Here is a 27,660-nt window from a genome sequence, read left to right on the forward strand (position 1 = left end):
AAAGTATTGGCCAGGAAGGAAAAGACAAAGGTGTTGACCTCATCTGCCCACCCGCTGTACAAACACCAGCCAGCCCACCATCAACTTAGATCTAGAAAAAGCTTCCTGCACACAGCAGAAAACATCGTTGGGACACCACAGCAAGTGAGGCTGGCAATGTGGCGAGAAGAAAACGCGCACCTTGGGGAATGGTTGGTCCCAAACAAAGAACTCCCTCCCAGCCGTATGGAAGGATGGATGACATGGAAATCTCTTAATAGGCTGTGCTCTGGTGTCACACGATCCAAAGAGAATATGCACAAATGGGGCCTCTCAAATGAACCGGCACTGTGGGACTGTGGACACACTCAAACCACCATCCACCTCACGCAGTGTGTGCTGTGCCCAAGCACCTTCACCATGAAGGATTTGATGAATGCCAGCCTGGAAGCGCTGGTTATGGCCAGGTTCTGGTCCAAGACTTCATAAAGTAAACAAACTTCTTGACCCTGCTTATATATCTGTATACTCTTATACTCTTTTTGTATTTGTTATATACTTGATATGTATGTGTTAATCATTCTGATTTTATGTTTGATGCTTCTGACACAATTAAATAAATAAAATGAAAACTTACACCAAAGTGAAAGGCTGAACTACAAAAGGAGTAGCAGGAATAATTTTAAAAAACATGAGGCTAACTTAGCTAGAGTACACCAATGCTGTAAGAAAATGTATGACGACAATTGTCAGAGGAAGCACCCACCTTCAAATTTAGGTCCAGTGACTGCTCAAGGATTTGTACTGAGTAACAATAGAACACAAAATGGTGATGTGATATCTCATTTTGATCACCAGCCTGTAATTAGTAGTAATGAGGAAAACATGGTTTGATCTGGATCCAGTGCAGGGACCCAGGTCGTGGAGATACATTAGGAGGCCTTGTTCCATATGGGTATGTTAACTTTACCCCAAAATATCCACAAAGGCATGGTTGCTGCTTGAAGAACAAAGCTTAGCTACCAATAACCCACAACCTATAACAGCAGGTACCATGGAAAATTCCGAGGTTAACATATTTATAGATACAGGGAGTGAGGTATCACTCATCTCCAACATATTATTTCTATTGCCAGTAACTGGAGTTTACATAGTCAGAATAGCGGGAACAAAACTTAAAATTGTGAATTACAAAACCCAAGTGAACTGCAATATTGGAAACACGTTATTTTGTCAAATGCTGTTGCTAGTAGAAAATATTAATAGAGATGTATTATTGGGTTTAGATTGGTTATTAAAGTTTAAAGTTATCTTAAACTTTGCAAAAATCTTCTTTGTTTTGGTAGAGGGGAGAGTGGATGTTGGATACCATTTGTGACAGATAACTACATTGGAAAACAAACAACTGAGTGTCAGTGTTTGTGATTGGTTAATCACAAACACTGACACTACAGCACCATTGTTGCCAAAGATCAATAATGTAGATCATGTATCACACAAAACTGACATACAAGACAAAGTTAACAAGTTCCTAATATTAACCGATTAACAAAGATGAAATTTATAGAAAATTCTAATGGAGTGTGAAGTTGTATTTTCCAATCTTCCAGGTTTTATCAGCGACTACATCCACGTATTTGAAATCAAAGATGACTCCCCATTCCTTTGCAAACCATATCCAATACCTGTAAGTTTGAAAGAAGCAATTAGGGATGAAATTATAGAAAGAAGTTCCAGCGTAATGAATAATCCTCTGGTCATGATGAAAAAAGTTATGGTGGGGTACATTGAATAGTCATATAACGACCGAGAGAGACTGACTGATTAATATTGACAAATCGTTATCCCAATTTGAAAAGGCAAAGTTCTTTAGCATGATGGATTTGACTGTGGGATATTGGCAAGTAAAGTTACATCCCGAATCCTAAAAGTATACAGCATTTTTGTTTGGTGGTAAATCATATAATTTCAATGTATTGCCATTTGGACTTAACATCTCTGTGTCCATATTTATATGCGCATTAGATGAGGCACTCGGAGAGAGTTATTAAAGTATTTGATAATATATGTAGATGATATCCTGATAATATCAGCCACTTGGGAAGAATATTGTTTAACTTTGTGCAAGTTGTAGAAAAAATTTAAAGAGAAAGGTATTAACAGTGAAACTGTCTAAATTGTACTTTGTGCACCAAGAACTTAAGTTCTTGGGTCATTTTGTAGGGGTAGAGGGATTTAGACTGGATCCGGAATGCGTAAAATCTATCAAAGAATGCCCACACCCCAAAAACATAAGAAAATTATATACGTTTATAACCAAAGTGTATAGTGACCAAAATGTAAATTAAGTAGCAAGCATATGTACAAATTCAGGGTCACTGATGATGCTTTGGAAAAAATAAAGGTGAAACGCTTATGGCACTAAAAGTGTTTTATACAGTTCCTGTCAGATGGACCATAAGTAAAAATTATCAGTATACCGTAATATTACACGCAACTGAGGAAGATAGGACTACAACAGTTGAAGATGTCAATCAAAAGGATTTATAGGTAAGGGCCAGTTACAATAGATGGTATAGATGAGGGTAAGAACTAAATGACACAAGAATTTTATGTTTTCTAAGAAAGGGAGTACCACAGATTTGGGATCAAGGTGCAAATGATGCATTTGAGAATGTTAAAAGAGCGCTTGTTGAATCACCAATATTACATCATCCTGTGATGGGTGAAACATTTAAAATTTTCACAGATGAATCTGATTATGGTATTGGTGGCAAAATTGTCCAAGGAGAGTGGGATCCAAATAATGTAAAACACAGAATCATAGCTCTTGTAAGTCATAGCCTAAATAGGCATGAACTATATCATACAGCTACCAAAAAAGTACTATTGGCTATTGAATGGAGTATTCAAAAATTTCAAACACTAGTATGGGGATCAGAAAACCATGTTTATACAGATCATTAAGCTTTATCCTTTCTAATGAGTATTCGATTATTACACAGGAGGTTAATGTGTGGGATGGTTTTCCTATGGGATTATGATATTAGGATACAATATGTAAAAGATTCCAAAAATATAGTACCTGATGCTTTGTCTAGGCTACCTATAGGAATGGAAGAACTGAAATGTATGGAAGGACCTGGCATTATTTTTGCCATTAATTTTATGTCAGCAGAATATCCAAACATCAGAGTAAAGGAAATGGCTCAAAGAATAACGGAAAATATCCATCATAATTCCCTATTTTACAGAAATATTCTCTATGTTTATTCAGAACTCATTACCCCCTAATCAAGTAGGAAAATGGAAAATTATAGGTCACAACTTGTTTTGGTGAGACAGCGTAACATCACAGCATTGGCGCTTGTGTATTCCGAAGGTAATGGAAGACGCACTTGTGTGGTATGTTCATACAGGATATGGACACATCGGAATCAAAAAGCATATAGCCTATATGAGTAAGTTTTATTATTTTAAGAAGCTAGGGCATAGAATACATTTCTGGTAACAACTTGTGAAATTTGCCAGAAAGTGAAAGAGCATAATACCCATGTGAAATACAAAATGTATTCTATTATTTTTAAGTCTTTACATGATCTCACAGAGGCAGATTTTTTTCAACCAGTTCCAAAAGGAAAGGGAGGAGTATCATACATTTTGGTCATCATAGAATGCTGGTCAAAATATTTTAAAGTATATTCCATTGAAAAAAACAAATACCCAAACAGTTGTACACTGTTTACAGCAATACTTTCTGGAAGTAGGTAAACCAAAATGGTTACTTACGGATAATGGCCAACAATTTGTGAGTAACAAATTTAAAGAATTCCTACTGTGGGAAGTTATAGATAAACCTTTTATAGGAGAACCTCTAATTAAATGTTTGAATTGGCCTGAACAACAGGGTATTGATTACGAAGTGAATCAGGAAATAGTTGCTGAGAACTTAGTTGAAAAAGCACAACAAAGAGTAAATAAGCCAAATGAAAAGACTGTAGAACCTCAGGACAAAGTAAATGACATAGTTCTTAATAAGACAACATCTTCAAGGCTCTGCTCTGGAAAAAGAGACCCATAAGTTTTTTCAAAAATATGAATAGCCATATGGAATACAAACAGTGATCCATCTTAAGACACTATTTTTAGTAGATCCTACAACTGAATCAGAAAAGGGGAAGTACAATGTAAAAGATGTGAAATTGTATGTCCCCCAGAGACACATTCTGAGTTAACGGGCGGAGTGATGACCGTTAGATTGCGAGCATTTTTCGGTGTTTCTTCCAAAATAGCTTTCCTGCACTGAATTCCCTTAAAATCTTAAACTATTCTGTCATCTATTCCTAACATCTATTGATATCCTGTAATCTTGTTACTTAGTAAACTGGATATGACAATAAAATATCACCAAAAAGAAGTGATATCTAGACAATATAAAATTGAATAGCTTATTATATTTATTGATAATATAATATGAGGTGACTAATGAAACAACTGTGATACCAGAGTGTATAAATTTTCTATTTTGTATGGAGTATTTTATACCTTTTATGAGATGTGATGTAAATGGGAGGGTTTGTATAGGTTTTGAAAGGGTGGGTACTGTTGATAAAAGCATGGTTTGCAAGAGCAAATAAATCATGGCTAACACAAAACACACATCACACCTTTCAGGCAAACCTCAGAAACAAGTATGCCTGATTTTTCACCATTTGCTGTTTCCATAGGGTTGCTAAAATTTCCTTCGGGGACCTCAAGGGTGAAGTTGAGAATGTCCGTTCTGTAGGAGACGATTTAACACCAAACCTTCTCTGGCATCTCTCTCAAGTATCTGAGGTGTAGGGATCCTGGGGAAAGGGGGTGGGAAGGGTTTCCTGCCTTTGGGGCTATTTTCTTTCTCTTCTCTGATCTTAGCAACCATATCTATTTTTTTTCTTTCCTTTCTTACTTCTCATTTGAGGACCTATCTATTTTTTTTCCCCTCTTTCCATAGACACAAACTTATATTGCCAGATATATATATATAACATAGGAGAAAGAAAACTGGTGTTCCATGGATCGGAGCGTGGAATGTCAGATCCCTTAATCGGGCAGGTAGGATAGAAAATTTAAAAAGGGAGATGGATAGGTTAAAGTTAGGTATAGTGGGAATTAGTGAAGTTTGGTGGCAGGAGGAACAAGACTTTTGGTCAGGTGAATACAGGGTTATAAATACAAAATCAAATAGGGGTAATGCAGGAGTAGGTTTAATAATGAATAAAAAAATAGGAGTGCGGGTAAGCTACTACAACCAGCATAGTTAACGCATTATTGTGGCCAAGATAGACACAAATCCCATGCTTACTACAGTAGTACAAGTTTATATGCCAACTAGCTCTGCAGATGATGAAGAAATTGAAGAACTACATGATGAAATAAAAGAAATTACTCAGATAGTGAAGGGAGACGAAAATGTGATAGTCATGGGTGACTGGAATTCGAGTGTAGGAAAAGGGAGAGAAGGAAACATAGTAGGTGAATATGTATTGGGGCTAAGAAATGAAAGAGGAAGCCGCCTGGTAGAATTTTGCGCGGAGCACAACTTAATCATAGCTAACGCTTAGTTCAAGAATCATAAAAAATGCTGTATACACGGAAGAAGCCTGGAGATGCTGACAGGTTTCAGATAGATTATATAATGGTAAGACAGAGATTTAGGAACCAGGTTTTAAATTGTAATACGTTTCCAGGGGCAGATGTTGACTCTGATTGGTTGTGACCTGTAGATTAAAACTGAAGAAACTGCAAAAAGGTGGGAATTTAAGGAGATGGGACCTGGATAAACTGAAAGAACCAGAGGTTGTACAGAGTTTTAGGGAGAGCATAAGGGAACAATTGACAGGAATTGGGGAAAGAAATACAGTAGAAGAAGAATGGGTAGCTTTGAGGGATGAAGTAGTGAAGGCAGCAGAGGATCAAGTAGGTAAAAACACGAGGGCTAGTGGAGATCCTTGGGTAACAGAAGAAATATTGAATTTAATTGATGAAAGGAGAAAATATAAAAATGCAGTAAATGAAGCAGGCAAAAAGGAATACAAATGTCTCAAAAATGAAATCGACAGGAAGTGCAAAATGGCTAAGCAGGGATAGCTAGAGGACAAATGTAAAGATGTATAGGCTTATCTCACTAGGGGTAAGATAGATACTGCCTACAGGAAAATTAAAGAGACCTTTGGAGAAAAGAGAACCACTTGTATGAACATCAAGAGCTCAGATGGAAACCCACTTCTAAGCAAAGAAGGAAAAGCAGAAAAGTGGAAGGAGTATATAGAAGGTCTATAAAAGGGCGATGTACTTGAGGACAATATTATGGAAATGGAAGAGGATGTAGATGAAGATGAAATGGGAGATACGATACTGTGTGAAGAGTTTGACAGAGCACTGAAAAGATATGAGTTGAAACAAGGTCCAGGGAGTAGACAACATTCCATTGGAACTACTGACAGCCTTGGGAGAGCCAGTCCTGACGAAACTCTACCATCTGGTGAGCAAGATGTATGAGACAGGCGAAATACCCTCAGACTTCAAGAAGAATATAATAATTCCAATCCCAAAGAAAGCATGTGTTGACAGATGTGAAAATTACTGAACTATCAGTTTAATAAGTCAGCTGCAAAATACTAATGCGAATTCTTCACAGATGAATGGAAAAACTAGTAGTTGCCGACCTTGGGGAAGAGCAGTTTGGATTCTGTAGAAACGTTGGAACATGTGAGGCAATACTGACCCTACAACTTATCTTAGAAGCTAGATTAAGGAAGGGCAAACCTACATTTCTAGCATTTGTAGACTTAGAGAAAGCTTTTGACAATGTTGACTGGAATACTCTCTTTCAAATTTGAAAGGTGGCAGGGGTAAAATACAGGGAGTGAGAGGCTATTTACAGCTGAACGGAATGGAGACAGTCTTGAAAGGAGGATATAAGATGAACATAAACAAAAGCAAATGAGGATAATGGAATGTAGTTGAATTAAGTTGGGTGATGCTGATGGAATTACGAAACAAGTTTTGCTATTTGGGGAGCAAAATAACTGATGATGGTCGAAGTAGAGAGGATATAAAATGTAGACTGGCAATGGCAAGGAAAGGGTTTCTGAAGAAGAGAAATTTGTTAACATCGAGTATAGATTTAAGTGTCAAGAAGTCATTTCTGAAAGTATTTGTATGGAGTGTAGGCATGTATGGAAGTGAAACATGGACGATAAATAGTTTGGACAAGAAGAGAATAGAAACTTTCAAAATGTGGTGCTACAGAAGAATGCTGAAGATTAGATGGGTAGATCACATAACTAATGAGGAAGTGTTGAATAGGATTGGGGAGAAGAGAAGTTTGTGGCACAACTTGACCAGAAGAAGGGATCGGTTGGTAGGACATGTTCTGAGGCATCAAGGGATCACCAATTTAGTATTGGAGGGCAGCGTGGAGGGTAAAAATCGTAGAGGGAGACCAAGAGATGAATACACTAAGCAGATTCAGAAGGATGTAGGTTGCAGTAGGTAATGGGAGCTGAAGAAGCTTGCACAGAATAGAGTAGCATGGAGAGCTGCATCAAACCAGTCTCAGGACTGAAGACCACAACAACAACAACATATAAACTACAACAATTCCACATCACATATGTATATAAGAACTATGACAATTCTACATCAAGTATACATAAGAAAGATAATGTAAGGCAGAGTGGAATTAATTGGGATAGTCATTTAAGAAAAGTCAGTGCAATAAGTACTCTGATGAGTTGATGAATTGTAGGATAGTGGGACTTGAATAGTATATGTAGACATATTACCTACTGAGAGTATAGAAGTTGACAAGTTGAGGAGGACACTAAGGATTGAATGATGTATTCAAAAGTGAATATGAAATGTAAAATAGGTTTGTATCTTTACCAGAGAATACCTAATTATCCTATACATGGAAACGTATACTAGAGTAATGAACTGTGAGACCTACTCACAAAGGATAAGAGAGGCATATCCAGAATTTGCTAAGTATATAGGGCAGGTGTACGTACATGGAGATAGGACAACTTGTGGCTTAAAAAATAGGGATGTTTTATTAGGGGCGTATCTACCAGAATGGAAGAGGAAGTGCTCTCATAAGATCAACCCACAAGCAAGGTATAGATACTGATCTTAGGGGAAGGGACAGTATCATAACATAAGTCACACATTTTATAGGGATTATTCTGGAAAGTTGGAATTCTATGCACAATTGGCATTATTACGTTTCATGAAAGTTTGAAAGGATCAAAAGAACACTTTCATTTTGCCCAGGTTTCCTCCAAACTACAAAAAATAGTAAGAATAGTACATACTAAGGAAAGGTAGTACAAAAGATGAACACCTGGAATTTATGATTGGAAATAAAGAAGGAGTCCTCACAATTCCTAAATACTAGGAATTGTGAGGACTCCTTCTTTATTTCCAATCTAGAAGAGCTGACTAAAACCATGACTGAATGCTCATGGCTTAATATTAAAGTAGGATGAGAGAGAATAGCGAAGTAGTAAGTGAAAGATTATTCATAGTTATTGAAAGAAAAAATATGTGTACTGTTAAAATATGAAATTGTTATTATGGGTGATACTGAGGGGAGGGATATGTAGTGTTTCAAGAATTTCTGCATAAATTCTAGAACCATTCAGCCTTTTACCATCTCGAACACACAATATTTTAGATATGAGTGTGAGAGAGCAGAATCCTATCTACTGCACATCACATGTCTGTGTATGCAGGTTTAAAGTCAGTCGCAGAAAGAATTTGGATGCAGAGTCAGATGTTTATGTGAGATGGGAGAAGTTTTTTCTGTATCAAGTTTTAATATATCATTAGTTGATGAAAAGTAACCTTTGAGTATCTACTTATTTCACAAGTAGAGGGAGAATTTTAAATATTCCTGTACCTAAAATCACTCTTCAGAGAAGAAGTTTAAAGCCAGTGAAGAAGATCGGCTACAGACAACATGGAAGTCATATCATAAAAGTAGTGGAAGTTAGTATTCTGCTTCACACTTTAATCATTGTAGAAAGCTTTAGAGTTACCCCAGCTGCCTAGTGAGCAAAATGCAGCTGACAGCATTGATTGTCTCCCTTTCCTTTTGTTTCTTCCCCTCTTCACCTTCAATTCACAGATAACACAGTTTCAAGTACCATTTTTACGTGAGGAATGTGGGAATACACTATAGGCGCCTTTGAATTACTCCCCTGGTGGCAATAAAATCAAGATTTGACTAACTACAGTGTAAGCAGTTATTCTTCACTCAGATTCTATACACAAATTAAACAGGAAGAAGACCTAATACATAGCAAAATGTGAAGTATATTCTGCCTTGCACTTCATAGTGATTTGTTAAGTATAGATGTAGGTATAGACTTGTGTCAATTAGGATTTCTTTGTTGGATTTCATTGTAAAATTAAACTTGAACTTACAACTGGCATCTTCGAATTTCATGAGAGCACACTTTTAGTAGCAAGCTTACTAACTAAAAACATTTAAGTACTTACTTTGCTGTGTAGGTGCCAAAATCTAACAGAATTTATATAAATTTTGTTCATTATCCCAGTCTTTCTGTGATATTTTTTATTCACGTTAGCCAAATTTGTACATAGATACTTTCTTAAGTTAATGGAAATTATTGATCAAGTGTATTTACTTTAACTGCAATGGTAATTGCATGTGTCTATAAATGAATTCTGTGCCTTGATTGTATTTCTTTGCAGGAGCAATGTTATTATGAGACTTGGCCAAAATGTTTTTGGTGTCACATAATTCCATGCAGCAAATAAAAGAATATCTTTAGATTAATACAATGTAAACAAAGGCAAATCTATCTGAAGCAGAATGATTTTGTATGCAATTTTCATTGTACTTTACCTTCAAGTTGTACTGTGTTCTTGATAAGACCACGCCCAATGTAACGAGTAAGAAGTGCCAAATGATCCTGAAGTGCTATATGATATTTTGAAACCAGTGTTTGTAGAAGAAATATTTGTTTAGCTGACAATGGATATCTACCACAGTTCATAGCCTGCAAATAAAGTACATAAGATTCAGTAACTGCTGCATATTGTTATCTCCAATTCAACAGACATAATTTCATTGAAATTGTTTTCTAACACTGGCACACAAAAGGAAGTAAGGAACTGACAGGTTCTCTCAATCTCACCATACTAAAGACTGAAACGTTTGTTTGCTGCAAGCAAAAATGACATCAAAATGTTACCAAGCATCAGTTGGCATCAAAGTTCACAACAGAGTATTTGCTGTCTTACTAAACATGTAAAAATACCATGATTATAGAAATTCAGATTCACTTACTATGCAAACAACTTTTTTATCATAATAAGTGGACCAGAATCGAAATAATTTAATCTGCAAACATGGCTGCTGTTAGGAAATCAAAACCAAATGATAATAAAACACCATATGTGCAATATTTATATGTAATATACAAATATAGCATTATCAGTAATAACAGCATAAGTATAGTAGTCAGTTCACAAGAACTCATCAACCTGTATAGGATTCACTACGTCGCACACAAATCTTTACACTTTGTTTACTTCTATTTAGCTGTGCCAAATAAGCAGCGTATCATAGTACTTTCAAAAATGTTATATTTATATTGTTATACCTCATCACTGTCATGTTGAACAGTTTCCAGTGAGACACGTGGTCTGTTTGGAACATGAGCAGCCAACATCAGAAAATTAGAAGATGAAAACAGGTTTAAAGTAGAATTTAAAGAATGTTTTTACTCAGTAAATGACCATTTATGCCAATAAATAATTCTGATAATGTTTATACTAAGCCAAAACTGGAAATGCTGTCTTTCACCCCCTAAAATTTCTGTTAATTTTGTATATCTGATGAACAGCTGTTGAGTGTGGTAAAATCTTTACTGAATTATTGTCGTGTATATAAGGGATACCTGTTTAGGGAAGACAAAAGCAAAGCCTTAGGGCAAACAGATTATGCAGTTACAATACTGTTAGTATATATGTTTAAAATGTTGTATTACTGTGGCTTGTATGACCAAGTATAATTCTTTGTAAATTTTTTGTACAATTTTGTATCTATTATTCTTTGTACTACTTAATGTAAAATTCTGTATGTGTCTCTTCCATAAATTGTTTCTCATAAATGTACTTTTTGACAACATCCATACAATTATTATTGCCTATGGGTGATAAATAAATAATAAGTAAATAAGCTTTGCCATATAGTCCTGTTTTTTCCCAACATATTTTTTGTGTTTACTCTGGTTTAGTCCACACCTCTTTTTTCAACATATTTGCCAACACCTTTCAGCCATGTGTCCCTTGGTCTTTCTCTTGGTCATTTTCTTTGCATCTACATTTCATGTACCTTCTTGGGAATCCTCTTGTTTTTCATTCCCTTTTAAGTGCCTATACCATCTTAGCCTTGATGTTACCATCCAGCTTTACAAGGATTCTTCTTTCACTATTTCCCTTACTCTTTCATTCATCATCGTATCCCTCCTCATCACTCCTATCCTACTTTTCAGGAACTTCATTTCACATACTTGTGATCTGTTTGCATCTCTCTTCTTCATTACCCATATCTAACTTGAGTACACAATGGCAGCAACATATTCCGAAAATCTGAATACTTTTTACAAAATAAATGAGGAAGTGTGGAATAAACCATGTTCCTGTAACAAAACAACAAGAAAAGGTGTGAGTTGCAAAAACTGTAACAGGAAATTCCATTACTAATGTGTAAATGCAACAAATAGAGTGAAAAGCTGGAAATGTAGTGATTGTTTTCATTCTGAATGTGACGATATGAACTAAATCAAAACAGACCTGTTAAAAATGCATGTGTGCAGAAAGTTAAGGAATGAACTCACAATAGTAAGAAAGGAACTTAAGTATTTGAAAACAGTTATACGTCTATTAACAAACAAACTAAAGAAGTGAGAGTCAGCCAAGAAAGAAATGTGTAAAAACTACAGATTTGAGGCATCCAGCATAAGACACGATTCACAACACAGCATGTGTACCACAATGCAGAACACAGTTCAAAAAGGAAAGCAATCTAAGGGTGCAACAATGAAAATGCAAACCTTAGCTCCTGAGAGTGAGTCGGTGAGTAGCACACCCAAAATATTTGTTGCCTCTGATAGTCATGGCAGAGACTGTGCAAGAAACATTTTAAACTTAGCTTCAAATAAATATGATGTTGAAGGGAAGGTGATACCAGGTGCCCCCTACTAGTGTAATATTTAAAAAATGCGATGACCAGCATAAGCTGACAAATGATGATTTTGCAGTTATTTGGGCAGGGGCTAATGACATAGCAAAGAATGAAGCCAACTTGGCAATTTGTTTACTTTGTCATAATTACAAAATACAAATGTGATTGTAGTTGGTGTACCACACAGACATGACCTGCCTGAATGGTCTTGTGTAAACCAAGAAATTCAATCCGCAAACAGAAAACTAATAATAAAAAAAAATAATAAAAAAAAGTGAAAGGATTCCATAACACTTGTTTCATTAATACTCCTAGTAACAAGGAGCTATATACAGTACATGGACAGCACCTAAATGCAACTGGTAAACAACTAATCACCACAAGGATTTATGAATGAGTGGAAACAAACAGGCAAGTGTACAAAACAGCAGTAGAACATAAATGGAAGGTTACTTTAGTCTCAGATAAAGACTCAGTGAGAATTGTTAGTGGCACAACTCCAGCACAAATAAGAGGTATCCCATGCGATGGATATGTGTGTGTGTGTGTGTGTGTGCAAGTGTATGCCTGTCCTTTTTTCCCCCTAAGGTATATCTTTCCGCTCCCGGGATTGTAATGACTCCTTACCCTCTCCCTTAAAACCCACATCCTTTCGTTTTTCCCTCTCCTTCCCTCTTTCCTGATGAAGCAACCATTGGTTGCGAAAGCTTGAATTTTGTGTGTATGTTTGTGTTTGTTTGTGTGTCTATTAACCTGCCAGCGCTTTCGTTTGGTAAGTCACATCAACTTTGTTTTTAGATATAAGCATGATTGTTGATAGATTAAGAAGTGCAGATTGGGGTTTTATTTATAATTGTCAATCAGGAAAAAGGGAAGCTGAAATTACATTTGATAACTTCTTTAAAAAGTACACAGATGTTTGGTATCCTTGTTCAACAGGGAAAAAAATAGATATCCAAGTGAAATGAAAATGAAAAGTCAGAACTGGTTTACAGAAGAGCTAGCAGAAATTAGAGGAAACCAGCATATGCTGTACCAGATGCATAAGCAAGCCACTAACCAAGGAGTAGAGCAGAGTGTGAACATTCATAGGTCATATATGAAATGCAAAAAATACTACAAAGCTAAACTTCTGGAAAAAAAGCAAGCAGTGGAAAACTAGATAAAAAGGGCTCTGAATAAATGCAAGGCAGCAAGGCAAATAATAAAACAAGAGAATACACCAAAAAGTACAGAAACAGCTCTGCTTGAACCTGAGGAATTAAATCAATATTTTTTAAACTCAGTTAAATAAATAAGTAACAGTATTAAAGCAACAAATTCATCTGCAATGGACCTTGTTGGCACACCACTGCCTGCTAACATGGTATTTTAATGGAGGGCTGTCACACCTGCTGATGTTATAAAAGCTGTATCCAAATTTTCAGATTCTAAAAGTATGGATTATTGTTGGTTATCAAATAACATAATTAAAAAGACAATACACTCAATTGGCAAACCATTAGCTTTTATTTTTAATAAATGGGTAGAATTTGGAGTTTTTCAGATGCACTTTAGGTATCAAAAGTTGTCCCAATTTTTAAAAAAGGGGACAAACATCTTCCCCAAAGCTACAGACCAGTCCCCATTGTTCGAATATTCTCAAAGATATTTACAGCACTGATGCACACACAAATAAGCAGCTTCTTTGGAAATCAGTTTGGTTTTCACAAAGGGAAAAACACAACAGGAGCCATCTTGGAAATCATTGACTAAACCTTAGCAGCGTTTGAAAACAGTAACATGGTATCATTGGTATTATGTGACCTAAGCAAAGGTTTTGATCGCATCCCTGTTTACGTACTACTGGGGAAACTAGAATTTTATGGGGTGAGAGGGAGCACTTTAGCTGTGATGAATTCTTATTTAAATAACAATTCGTTTCAGTCATAAATGTAAATTCTTGTGTAATGGAAATCAGCACAGGTGTACCACAAGGATCTATCCTTGGGACCCTTCTTCTTCATTGTAGCTATTAATGATTTACCCAAAAGCACAGCCCACCCTGTTGTTTGTCATGCTGATGATACAACACTACTTACCACACATCATGACATTTAAGACCTGAATAAACTAACAAAAGAAACACTTAATAAGGCCCTCGACTGGTTTGCAGCCAATAAGCTCCTGTGCAATCCTGATAAAGCCCAACAACTTTTAATGGGAACATCAATTGAAGTAGGCAATAAGTTGGTAAAACTCTTAGGTATTCACATTGGCTCTAAACTCCTATTGGGAGAAATATGTCAATCAGGTATGTGAAAAAATATCTCACAATTATAAATTTATACATCTATGTGTTTGTACTCTAGATTAAAAATAATATTTCAGAATTTAATAATGGAAAATCTAGGAGGGAATGTAACAATACCAGAGAAGGTAGGAGGAGTGGGAAGGATAGTGGGTAGGACATTTCTCATTTCAGGGCACGAAGAGCGGTAATTGAAACCTTGGCAGAGAATGTAATTCAGTTGCTCCAGTCCTGGATGGTACTGAGTTATGAGGGGAATGCTCCTCTGTGGCCAGACGGTGGGACTTTGGGAGATGGTATAAGACTAGAAAGATAAGGCACGGGAGATTTGTTTTTGTACAGGGATGGGAGGATAATTACAGTCAGTGAAGGCTTCAGTGAGACCCTCAGTATATTTGGAGAGGGACTGCTCGTCACTGCAGATGTGACAACTATGGCTGGCTAGGCTGTACGGAAGGAACTTCTTGGTATGGAATAGGTGGCAGCTGTCAAAGTGGAGGTGTCCTCACCCTCAATCCAGATAGCAAAGATGTCATCAAGGAACCTGAATGAGGTGGGGGGTTTAGGATTCTGGGTTTTTAGGAAGCATTCCTCTAGGTGGCCCATGAATAGGTTAGCATAGGATGATGCCATGTGAGTGCCCATAGCCGTACCATGGATTTGTTTGTAGGTAATGCCTTCAAAGGAGAAATAATTGTGGGTGATGATATAGATGGTCACGGAGACTAGGAAGGAGGTTGTTGGTTTGGAGTCCATAGGGCATCTGGAAAGGTAGTGTTCAATAGAATTAAGGCCATGGACATTAGGAATGTTAGTGTACAGGGACATGGCATCAATAGTGATGACCAGGGCACCCTGTAGTAAAGGGAAAGGAACTGTGGAAAGTCGCTCGAGGAAATGGTTGGTGTCTTTTATATATGAGGATAGGTTCTGGGTTATAGGTTGAAGGAGTTGGTCTACGAGAGCAGAAATTCTCTCAGTGGGGGCACAGTAACCAGCCACAATGGGGCATCCTGGGTGTTTGGGTTTTGGACTTTAGGAAACATGTAGAAGGTGGGAGTGTGGGGAGTGATAGGGGTAAGCAGAGATATGGACTCTGGGGAGAGGTTCTGGGATGGGCCTAAAGATTTACGTAGTGACTGGAGCTCCTGCTGGATTGCTTGAATGGGATCACTGTGGCATGGTTTGTAGGTTGAAGTATCTGACAGCTGATGGAGTCCTCCTGCCACGTAATCCTTGTGGTTCAAAACAACACTGGTGGAGCCTTTGTCTACAAGTAGGATTATAAGATCGGGATCAGTTTTTAGATGGTGGTCTGTGGCTCTTTCTGCAGAGGAAAGGTTAGTATGCATGTTGTGGGATTTGGGAAATGATGATGAGGGAAGGTTTGAGGATAAGAAATTCTGGAAAGTTAACAGGGGGTGGTTTGGAGGCAGTGGGGGTGGATCACGGTTGGATGGAGGAGTGAACTGAGTTACGCAAGATTCAGTATTGGTCTTTGGTTGATTCTGATTGGTCGGGATGATGGTGAGAAAGTGTTTCCACTGTAGGGACCGTGAGAAGGGGAGAAGGTCTTTAACTAGTCCTGCATGGGTGAATTTGGGAGTGGGGCAAAAGGTGAGGCCTTTAGAAATGAATGATATTTCTGTGGGCTCTGGAGGGAAGGTTGATGACTTTGTTGCAGGTCTGATTAGGTCTTGGGTTCTGTGTGGTGGTGGGAGGGAGTTTTGGAGGGTGGGGTAAGTGTAGTAGATCTGCGAGACAGGGTTTGTCAGCTATGTGGGGGCGTGGGGGAGGTTTAGAGGTTGTTGTATAAGTGATGGACAGTGGTACTCCTAGGCAGTAGTAGGAAGTGAGCGGAATGGAGAGCTTTTTGAGGTGGCGTTGTGCATGTTGCTCAAGTTCCTGCAGGGCAAAAGTTTCAATGTGTGTTATGAGTTCCAGGAATTTCAGATTACACCAAAGAAGAATTTTGCGAATGGAGAGAAGGTACTGCGAGGAGGACTGGGCTTGGTGGATATGGTTTTACAGGACTATGTTGGTGAGGGCTAAGGATTGGGGAAATCTGAACAGGTGGAGGTCATTGTGGAAGGAGGGGTGGCAACCAGAGATGGGTAATTTGATGGTAAGGCCATTAGCAGGGATTTCATAAGCCAAGCAAAAACGCAGGAATGGTATGTGGTACTGGGATCTGGCTAGGGATAAGGAAACTATTCTGTATTGATGCAGATGAAGGAGCAAGGTCCTTGGTGGTGCAAAAATATGAAAAATTACGTACAAAAGCAGTATTATGTCTGAAGAATTACACAAAAATACACCCAAATACATGTGAAAAGTACGAAAATGGTGAAATGGATGTACAGGGAGAAGAAAAGAGATGCAATCTGAGGAAGACGGCGATAGTGGAAGGCGAAAAATTGGCAAGATCCACAAAGGTCACAGTAGAGAATAACTAATCAGTAATGAATAATATATATTACTGTGGGCAGCAGGTTTGAGGGTGGATAAGCGTAAAGAAGGGGGACAGCAGATGGGATTGGATGAAGTGGATTTAGTGGGTGCGAACAGGGATAGAAAAGAGAAAATGTGGGGGGTGTGGAGGGGTTTGTAGTTAGAGAGGTAAGATTGTGTGGCACTGGAAAAATGTGGGAGATAACACTCAAAAACACGGGAACTGACACAGGGAACATGATCAGTTTGAAGGTATAGGCTTAATTATATCAGCGGGAGTAATGTGGGATGTTAGATGCTGCACCAACAATCAACGTGGTCTTGAGGCCATCTGTTGCACACAGCCGAGTTGGTTGATACAGTGTGGCTCATAAGTAGAGTGTACAGTGTGGTTCATAAGGCAACAAGAGAAACACAAGAAAAAAAAGAAAGAAGGATGGACATTGAGTATAGCGATGCAAAAGAAAGTAGTTACAAAGGAAAACAGCACAGGGTTAGGATTGAAGAAAAGCCATCAGGCAAAAATCAAACAATGGAAAATCCATAATTGAAGGTAACAATACCAGAGAAGTAAAGTTGCTACTCACCACATAGTGGAGATGCTGAGTTGCGATAGGCACAAGAAAAAGATTCACACACTCATAGCTTTGGGCCACTAAGGCCTTTGTCAACAGTAGACACACATAAACACACGCATGCACACACACACACACACACACACACTCACACAAACACAACTTGCACACTTGCACACATGTTTGCAGTCTCAGAGAGCTGAACCTACACTGCGAGCAGCAGCACCACTGCATGATGGGAATGGTGTCTTGGTGGGGATAAGGAGGAGGCTGGGGCAGGGAGGGGGAGGGATAGTATGGTTCGAGTAGCAGACAGTGAAGTGTTGCAGTTTAGATGGAGGGCAGGAGAGACAGTGCAGAGGTGGGGACGGGAGGGGGGGGGGGGGGGTAAATATTGCAAAGGAGAGAAATAAAAATAAATTAAAAGACTGGATGTGGTGATGAAACAATGGCTGTGTAGTGCTGGAATGGGAACAGGGAGGGGTCTGGATGGGTGAGGACAATGACGAAGGTTGAGGCCAGGATGGTTATGGGAACGTAGGATGTATTGCAGGGAAAGTCCCCACCTGCGCAATTCAGAAAAGCTGGTGTTGGTGGGAAGGATCCATATGGGACAGGCTGTCAAACAGTCACTGAGATGAGGGGTACCATGTTTTGCAGCGTGTTCAGCAACAGGGTGGTCCTTTTTTTTTTTGGCCGCAGTTTGTCGGTGGCCATTCATGCTGACAGACAGCTTGTTGTTTGTAATGCCTACATAGATTGCAGCACAGTGGTTGCAGCTTAGCTTGTAAATCACATGACCGGTTTCACAGGTAGCCCTGCCTTTGATGGGATAGGTGATGTCAGTAACTGGACTGGAGAAGGTGGTGGTAGGAGGATGTATGGGACAGATCTTGCATCCAGGTCTATTACAGGGGTATGAGCCATGAGGTAAGGGAATGGGAGCAGGGGTTGTGTAAGGATGAATGAGTATTTTGTGTAGGTTTGCTGGACGGCAGAATACCATGATAGGAGGGCTGGAAAGGATAGTGGGTAGCATGCGGTATGGGTACGGGCACCCACATGGCACCATCCTATGCTAACCTATTCATGGGTGTTGTCATATTTCAGAATTTATTTCCAGAGGAGAAATACATGAACACAACAAGAGGGCTAAGGGTAATTTAGACATACCATGCCACAGATTAGCAAGAACAGGAAATTCCCACAAAGTTAACCCACTCAAAATGTTCAATAAACTGCCAATTCATGTTCAGTCTATGGATATAATTTTTTTTTTAATTAAGTGGTACTGCTGGCTTTCAGATCATCTTTTGTATGACATTATAGAATTCTTTGACATGCCTGAGGAGGATATTACAATTTAAAAGTTCTCTGTTGTTAAACATATTATTTTGTGCTGTGGTTAATCATGTGTAATTACACAGTGTATATGATATACAATACAATAATATATTATATTAGATTATAGTATAGCTTATTTCACTAACTTTTAGAAACTATCCTGGTGTAATTTGGTACACTGCCATGCTTGAAATGTATTCTACAATGGGCTGACACTTGTTTATTTTATTATTCTGTATGTACGAGGACATCCTGTATGGAGAAGCCAATATCACTGTAAAATGACCAATGGTGAATAAAATTCTTGATTCTTGATTCAGATGCATATGTCAGTAGTGGGATATAGTAATTTCTATTTATTACTTCTTTGCTTTTTGTGGGATGTCTTTGTTCCAAAGCACGCTCATAACATTTTACAGAAATGCTTCTGCCTGTCTACCATGTTCACTGAGCTCTTTATCATTCTCTTGACCATTTCTTTCATTTTTCTCTCTCACGCTTCCCAAGTACTTGACCCATTCCATCTTCTTCAGTTATTTACCTTGTAAAGGTACTCTCTCATCTAACATTTATTCAACAGAAGTTATCAATATAAAAAATATTTTCTACCTGTTAAACAGGATAATATTATCTCAACTGTTCTTCTAAAAGAATTTTATATGATTTTGTACATGATGTGGTATATTTTAGGCTAAAATGTATAAAAAGAATTTTTTGTTGTTGTATTTGATTTGTACTACCTGTGTATATACAGTTAAAATTCCTTTTCTTTGAGAAACATTTGAAAATTATAAAATATCTGGCATTCTTAAAATTCCTACTATTAATTGCACAATTGGATGCTAATCACTAAATTTATCTCTGGATTCATTTATAAAGTAATGGTAGAACATGATGAAGATTCTCCTTCTGTCAAGAAAGTTTGTAAACTCTTTGGAATGGCGTTAGTACCACAGAATGAAGTTAGTAGTGGGCATTCCTCTGATGTGGTCGGACATGTTTTTAATTTTGACGATAACAATATAATTTTTTATTTAAAAGTGCAGATTGTAAAGACAGTGTGATATAGAAAAATGTGATATAATTAAAAAATTACAGAAACAGAAATTATGGAGCAGGCTTACTTCAGAATTGTCATGTCATTTGGAACCTGCAAGGTCAAAAATTTTAGCCTCAAGATGCCATCCCTATATGTGGTGAAGTGGAGCCAGATATGAGAAAACGAGATAAGAAAAATAGTTATTTGTACATCTTACTCCTCTTGAAGCTTATTAAAAGAGTGAGTTATTTTGAAGAGTGAAAATCAACAAATGATGTGAGAGAGGGTAAGATTACATTTGGTGGTGTGTTCCGGGATCAAATGACCCCTAATGAAGTTTCGTCTATTGCAGAAGAAGGGACAATGATTTGTGTCATTTTCAATTTATACATAAATGAATTTTTGATCATGTAAAGAAAGAAGACCAAGGACTGTCTAACAAAGTTGTATAAACAGTGATGAGGTACTACTGACAATGACGGACCAGATCAAAAAACAGAACTTTACAACTACAATGAGGGACTTCAAAAAGGAAAGATAAGTATACAGGGTGTTACAAAAATGTACGGCCAAACTTTCAGGAAACATTCCTCACACACAAAGAAAGAAAATATGCTATGTGGACATGTGTCCGGAAATGCTTACTTTCCATGTTAGAGCTCATTCTATTACTTCTCTTCAAATCACATTAATCATGGAAAGGAAACACACAGCAACAGAATGTACCAGTGTGACTTCATACACTTTGTTACAAGAAATGTTCAAAATGTCCTCTGTTAGCGAGAATACATGCATCCACCCTCCGTCGCATGGCATCCCTGATGCGCTGATGCAGCCCTGGAGATTGGCGTATTGTATCCCAGTCGTCCACAATACGAGCACAAAGAGTCTCTACATTTGGTACCGGGGTTGCACAGACAAGAGCTTTCAAATGCCCCCATAAATGAAAGTCCAGAGGGTTGAGGTCAGGAGAGTGTGGAGGCCATGGAATTGGTCCGCCTCTACCAATCCATCAGTCACAGTATCTGTCGTTGAGAAGTGTACGAACACTTCAACTGAAATGTGCAGGACCTCCATCGTACATGAACCACATGTTGTGTAGTACTTGTAGAGGCACATGTTCTAGCAGCACAGGTAGAGTATCCTGTACGAAATCATGGCTGTGAATTGAGGAAGTACAGTACATACTGCCGAAACTAAAATGAGCTCTAACATGGAATTAAGCGTTTCCAGATACATGTCCACGTAATATCTTTTCTTTATTTGTGTGTGAGGAATGTTTCCTGAAAGTTTGGCCGTACCTTTTTGTAACACCCTGTATACTATTTGTGAAATTAATTTGTTTTTGGACTTGTATGATTGTTAACAAAATTAATAAAGATGAGGGTGGTGGTGATGTAGAAGAGAATGGTGTAGGACCCATCCAGGATTTATTTGAACCAAGTGAATGCATAATCAGCAAAAAAACAGTAAACAATTATATTTTGTAGTTGATTTTGTCAAAACTAGAGAAAATGAAGAAAGATGATAACAGTAAACTGGATAGGTTGGAATGATGTTGACAACACTGCTAGGTAAGTGATGTATGTGATGTAAGTTATGATGTAAGTGAGAAATACCAGATCAGTCAAAACAGTTTTTTCATTAATGTCATGCAGAGTAATGATCCAAACAGTAAAGGTGAGTTATTTGTGAGCCTAGAGAATAAACGTGAAAAGTTTTTGAAGTTTGTTTGGCACCAAATTGATTATAACATAGATAAATGTGCATTCTGGCATAAGTTAGCTGTGGTTAGTCAAAATTTGTATAGTATCCAAATTGGTGGAATGCAGTGAAAGAATATCTAAGTAAGAATCATAATGTTGACAATAATGTATTTTATGTTCCTTCTGTAATAAGTGGTGTTAGTTTTGCTATGGAATCCATTCATTGTGTTCAATCTTTAGCTGACAACATGAATAACGAAAGGAATTCTATGATACCAGCAAAGTTGATAAAACCCTATAAAGACAGTGTGGGTGTAGCATTTGATGGACCTGAAAGTGCTCTTTTACAGGAATTGTCTATAACAGAGAAGATGATTCAGATCTTGGGTGTTCTTACATTAACATTAAGATTGATCAGTGGGAAGGGAGCTGTTTGATTGATACAGTTAGCTCAATTTGTGTTATATCTGAACACTTTAGAGAGAAGATTAAGTATAGTAATAATTTTGTGAAAATTCTCATTGTAGGTGTAAAGATAAGAGGAGCTTTTAGATTCAAGAAGATTCATGTAATGGGTCACCCTCCTCTAACATTAACTTTTTGTTATAGAAATAACCAATACCATGTACACTATTGATTCTCGTATAGGTGAACATTATATCAGTTATCTAACTGAATGAGCTTCATATGATTTTGTTTATGGTGTATTCCTATTTCAGGCTAAAATGTATAAAAAGAAATTAATGTTGTACAACTACTAACAGTTAAAATAAATCTTCTTTTAAAAATATTTGAAATTATGAATATTCTGGTCTACTTAAAATTCATATTATTAATTGCACAATCTAATGTGAATTATTAAATTTAGTTCTGGATTAATTTATAAAATAATGATATATTTGAGCAATTATTCATCTTTTTGTTTTGTAAAGTCTTTTGCTTTGTAACCTCTTTGGACTATTGTGAATACCACAGAATGTTGGTAGTAGTGGGCATGCCTCTGGGGGAAATGCATGTATTTTACTAATCTTGTCAACAACAATGTGAATTAGTGTTCTGAAATGGAAATTGTAAAGTCGGTGTGATTTATAAGAATGGAATGAAATAAAAAGATATTCATTGCAAAAGGCAAATCTTCATTAGTTATTTAGTTCAACAAGGACCCACAACATTAAATCAAAATTTCAGCCACAAGAATGTACCCCTAGACACAAGACTGGGAGCCAAAAACAACAACCACAAGGAGAGAAAATGAAGATAAGTAAAAAGTTCTTCTTTTGTATATCTTTCGTCTCTTGAAGCTTTTGAAACTTTTATAGATGGAGAATTTTAACAGTGATGTGTGGGAGGATAAGATTAGAAGTGATACCTAAGCAAAGCAAATTGATAAACTCTCAGGTACTTTTAACATTTAGTATAGAAGATAAGAACTTTGAACATGAATGCTTAGTGATCCCTAGTCTGGAAGAAAATATAATTCTTAGTATGGATTGGATAGTGGGGGGACATGAGAGAAGCCTCCATGAAGGGTGTGTCCTGACAACTAAGCCTTACACATCCGGGCATCCCCTGGGAGTCTAAGTATACCTAGACGGCTGATTCTCTCACACCAGAAGCAAACATGCGAGTAAATAAACAGTCCTTATCAGAGCCAACTTTAACTATCATATCTATAAATATTGAAGGCATATAATCAGCCAAAGAACATCTGTTATCCAACCTATGCCGTGACAAAAAATGCGACGTCCTGTGTATACAAGAGACGCATAGAGATGAGAGACAGAGACGACCAAAAATACCAGGCATGAAACTAGCTGCAGAAACACCGCACTCTCAGTATGGAAGTGCTATATTTGTAAGACCAGGGATTCAGATAATCAGTGCTCACTGCACCATAGAAAATAACATTGAAGTCATCTCAGTGGAGCTAAGTAACTGCATGGTTACCTCTGTGTATAAGCCCCCTTCGGCTGCATTTTCCTTCACACCACCCAGGAACTTCCAAAACAGCAAGATGTCTGCAGTAATTGGTGACTTTAACAGCCATAGTCATTTGTGGGGATACTCTGAAGATGACGAAAATGGGGAGGCAGTCCTCTCCTGGGCTGAATCCTGCCAGTTGTCTCTTATACATGACAGCATGCTACCCCCTTCCTTCAACAGTGGCAGGTGGCAACGTGGATTTAACCCTGACCTCCTCTTTGTGAGTGAAGGCATCACACAGCTTTGCTCCAAATCAGTGTGCTTGCCCATACCAAAGACGCAACACAGGCCACTACTGTGTCAAGTTCTTCCAGCAATAAGGCCACAGGAGGTGAATTTCAAATGGAGATACAATTTCAAGAAAGCTGATTGGAAAAAATTTACTAAGATGCTGGACAAGGAGATTAAGTCTGTGCGACCTATTCCTGAAGAGTATGACAGCTTTGTTCAAACTGTCAAACATTGCTTCCGGGCATCAATTCCAAGAGGGTGTAGGACAATGTATCTGCAGGGTGTGACATGTGAAACAGCTGCTCTGCTGGACGGATACTGTCAAATATAAGAAGAAAACCCTTATAGCAAGTAAACTTATCTGGCTGCACAAAATACTCTCTCCTCAATCTCTGAGGCGAAGAGAGAACAGTGGATTAAACTGATGACATAATGTGAGATGAGTAGAAGTAGTCAAAAGGCCTGGAGATTGTTACGACACCTTAACAATGATCCCTCCCAACCCAATACGCATACACATGTGAAGGCAGACCAGATCACACACCAGCTTTTGAAAAATGGTAAACCTGACCATAACAGTAAAATCAGGAGACGAACCCTGGAAAGAGAGCCCGAACAAGAAGGAAACATTCTGTCTCGACCATTCAGTTTGAATGAGCTCGACTCAGCTCTAAATAAGTGCAAAGTTGGAAAAGCAGCACGGGTAGATGACATAAGAAGTGAACAGATCAAGAACTTTGGTCCAGGCATAAAGTGCTGGCTACTTGAGCTAATGAATAATTGTGTCAAAAGCGGCAAGATACCAAAATCTTGGCGGAAAGCAAAAATTATAGCTATACATAAACCAGGGAAAGACCGGGATGACCCCAAAGGCTATAGGCCAATCTCCCTCCTATGCCACCTGTATAAGGTATTGGAAAGGTTGATCCTCCAAAGAATTACAGATATGATAGAACCATTACTGATCTCTCAACAGGCAGGATTCAGACAATGAAAGAGCTGCACAGCACAGGTGTTGAATTTGACACAGCTTATAGAGGATGGCTTCCAAAGGCGGCAGATAACAGGAGCGGTGTTTATAGATCTTTCAGCCGCCTACGACACTGTTAACCACAGACTCTTGTTGCTGAAGCTATACAACCTCACCAAGGATTACAAACCAACCTGTCTAATTAGAAATCTTCTGCAGAACTGAAGATATTTTGTGGAATATCAAGGACAAAGAAGCAGATGGAGGCAGCACAAAAATGGGTTGCCACAGGGCAGTGTAATGGCACCCACCCTCTTCAATATATACACTAATGACCAGCCATTACCAGAAGGAACACAAAGCTTCATATATGCAGATGACCGAGCAATCACAGTTTTGAGAGGGTGGAGCGGAAGCTAACTGATGCTCCGAAAGAATTAACTGCCTATTACAGGGAAAATCAATTGGAACCAAATCCTTCTAAAACCCAGACCTGTGCTTTCCACCTCCAAAACAGACAGGCTAGTAGAACCTTGGAGATAGGAACCTCTTTAGAGCACTGCAAGACTCCAAAATAACTCGGAGTCACTCTGGACCGTGCTCTCACATATAAGGAACACTGCTTAAAAACAAAGCAAAAAGTGGCTGCCAGGAACTATGTGGTTAGGAAGCTGACTGGAACAACATGGGGAGCACAGCCAGACACAGTGCGCACATCTGCATTAGCCCTCTGCTACTCTGGAGCTGAGTACGCTTGCCCAGTATGGTGCAGATCTACACATACAAAGAAAGTTGATGTTGCTCTGAATGAGACATGTCGTATCACTACAGGTTGTTTAAGAGCCACACCTGGAAAAACTGTACTGCTTATCCGGCATAGCCCCCCCCCCCCCACCCCCTCTCCCAGACATCTGGAGAGATACAGCAGCACAGAGTGAAATGAAGAAGAGGGGTATCTGTTGAGAGGCCAGGCAAACGTGTGGTTCCTGAAGAGGGACAGCAGCCTTTTCAGTAGTTGCAGGGGCAACAGTCTGGATGACTGACTGATCTGGCCTTGTAGCAATAACCAAAACGGCCTTGCTGTGCTGGTACTGCGAATGTCTGAAAGCAAGGGGAAACTATGGCTGTAATTTTTCCTGAGGGCATGCAGCTTTACTGTATGATTAAATGATGATGGCATCCTCTTGGGTAAAATATTCCGAAGGTAAAATAGTCCCCCATTCAGATCTCCGGGCGGGGACTACTCAAGAGGATGCCATTGTCAGGAGAAAGAAAACTGGCTTTCTACGAATCGGAGCGTGGAATGTCAGATCCCTTAATCGGGCAGGTAGGTTAGAAAATTTAAAAAGGGAAATGGACAGGTTAAAGTTAGATATAGTAGAAATTAGTTAAGTTCAGTGGCAGGAGGAACAAGACCTCTGGTCAGGTGACTACAGGGTTATAAACACAAAATCAAATAGGGAATGCAGAAGTAGGTTTAATAATGAATAGGAAAATAGGAATGCGAGTAAGCTACTACAAACAGCATAGTGAACGCATTATTGTGGCCAAGATAGATACGAAGTGCACATCTACTACAGTAGCACAAGTTTATATGCCAACTAGCTCTGCAGATGACGATGAAATTGAAGAAATGTATGATGAAATAAAAGAAATTATTCGGATAGTGAAGGGAGATGAAAATTTAATAGTCATGGATGACTGGAATTCGAGTGTAGGAAAAGGGAGAGAAGGAAACATAGTAGGTGGATATGGATTGGGGCTAAGAAATGAAAGAGGAAGCCGCCTGGTAGAATTTTGCACAGAGCACAACTTATCATAGCCAACATTTGGTTTAAGAATCATGAAATAAGGTTGTATACACGGAAGAACCCTGGAGATACTAAAAGGTACCAGATAGATTACATAATGGTAAGACAGAGATTTAGGAACCAGGTTTTAAATTGTAAGACATTTACAGAGGCAGATGTGGACTCTGACCACAATCTATTGGTTATGACCTGTAGATTAAAACTGAAGAAACTGCAAAAAGGTGGGAATTTAAGGAGATTGGACCTGGATAAACTGAAAGAACCAGAGGTTGTATAGAGTTTCAGGGTGAGCATAAGGGAACAATTGTCAGGAAAGGGGGAAAGAAATACAGTAGAAGAAGAATAGGTAGCTTTGAGGGATGAAGTAGTGAAGGCAGCACAGGATCAAGTAGGTAAAAAGACAAGGGCTAGTAGAAATCCTTGGGTAACAGAAGAAATGTTGAATTTAATTGATGAAAGGAGAAAATATAAAGATGCAGTAAATGAAGTAGGCAAAAAGGGATACAAACGTCACAAAAATTAGATCAACAGGAAGTGCAAAATGGCTAAGCAGGGATGGCTAGAGGACAAATGTAAGGGTGTAGAGGCTTATCTCACTAGGGTTAAGATAGATTCTGCCTACAGGAAAATTAAAGAGACCTTTGGAGATAAGAGAACCACTTGTATGAACATAAAGGGCTCAGATGGAAACCCACTTCTAAGCAAAGAAGGGAAAGCAGAAAGGTGGAAGGAGTATATAGAGGGTCTATACAAGGGCAATGTAATTGAGGACAATATTATGGAAATGGAAGAGGATGTAGATGAAGATGAAATGGGAGAAACGATACTGCGTGAAGAGTTTGACAGAGCACTGAAAGACCTGAGTCGAAACAAGGCCCCAGAGTGGACAACATTCCATTGGAACTACTGATGGCCTTGGGAGAGCCAGTCTTGACAAAACTCTACCATTTGGTGAGCAAGATGTATGAAACAGGCAAAATACCCTCAGACTTCAAGAAGAATATAATAATTCCAATCCC

General features: G+C 38.3%; 1 protein-coding gene across 1 annotated transcript in view; it reads right to left on the minus strand.

The window, feature by feature from the left end:
- The window catches only part of LOC126278544 (uncharacterized), a 204,720-nt gene that overhangs the window by 16,791 nt on the left and 160,269 nt on the right, over positions 1–27,660 (minus strand). Inside the window, exon 6 of the mRNA XM_049978723.1 lies at positions 9,896–10,049. Within this exon, the coding sequence (XP_049834680.1) occupies positions 9,896–10,049 (154 nt within the window). The remainder of the gene's footprint in view (positions 1–9,895; positions 10,050–27,660) is intronic.

This window comes from Schistocerca gregaria, chromosome 6 (genome assembly GCF_023897955.1).
Source record: "Schistocerca gregaria isolate iqSchGreg1 chromosome 6, iqSchGreg1.2, whole genome shotgun sequence".
NCBI classification, from domain to species: Eukaryota; Metazoa; Arthropoda; class Insecta; order Orthoptera; family Acrididae; genus Schistocerca; species Schistocerca gregaria.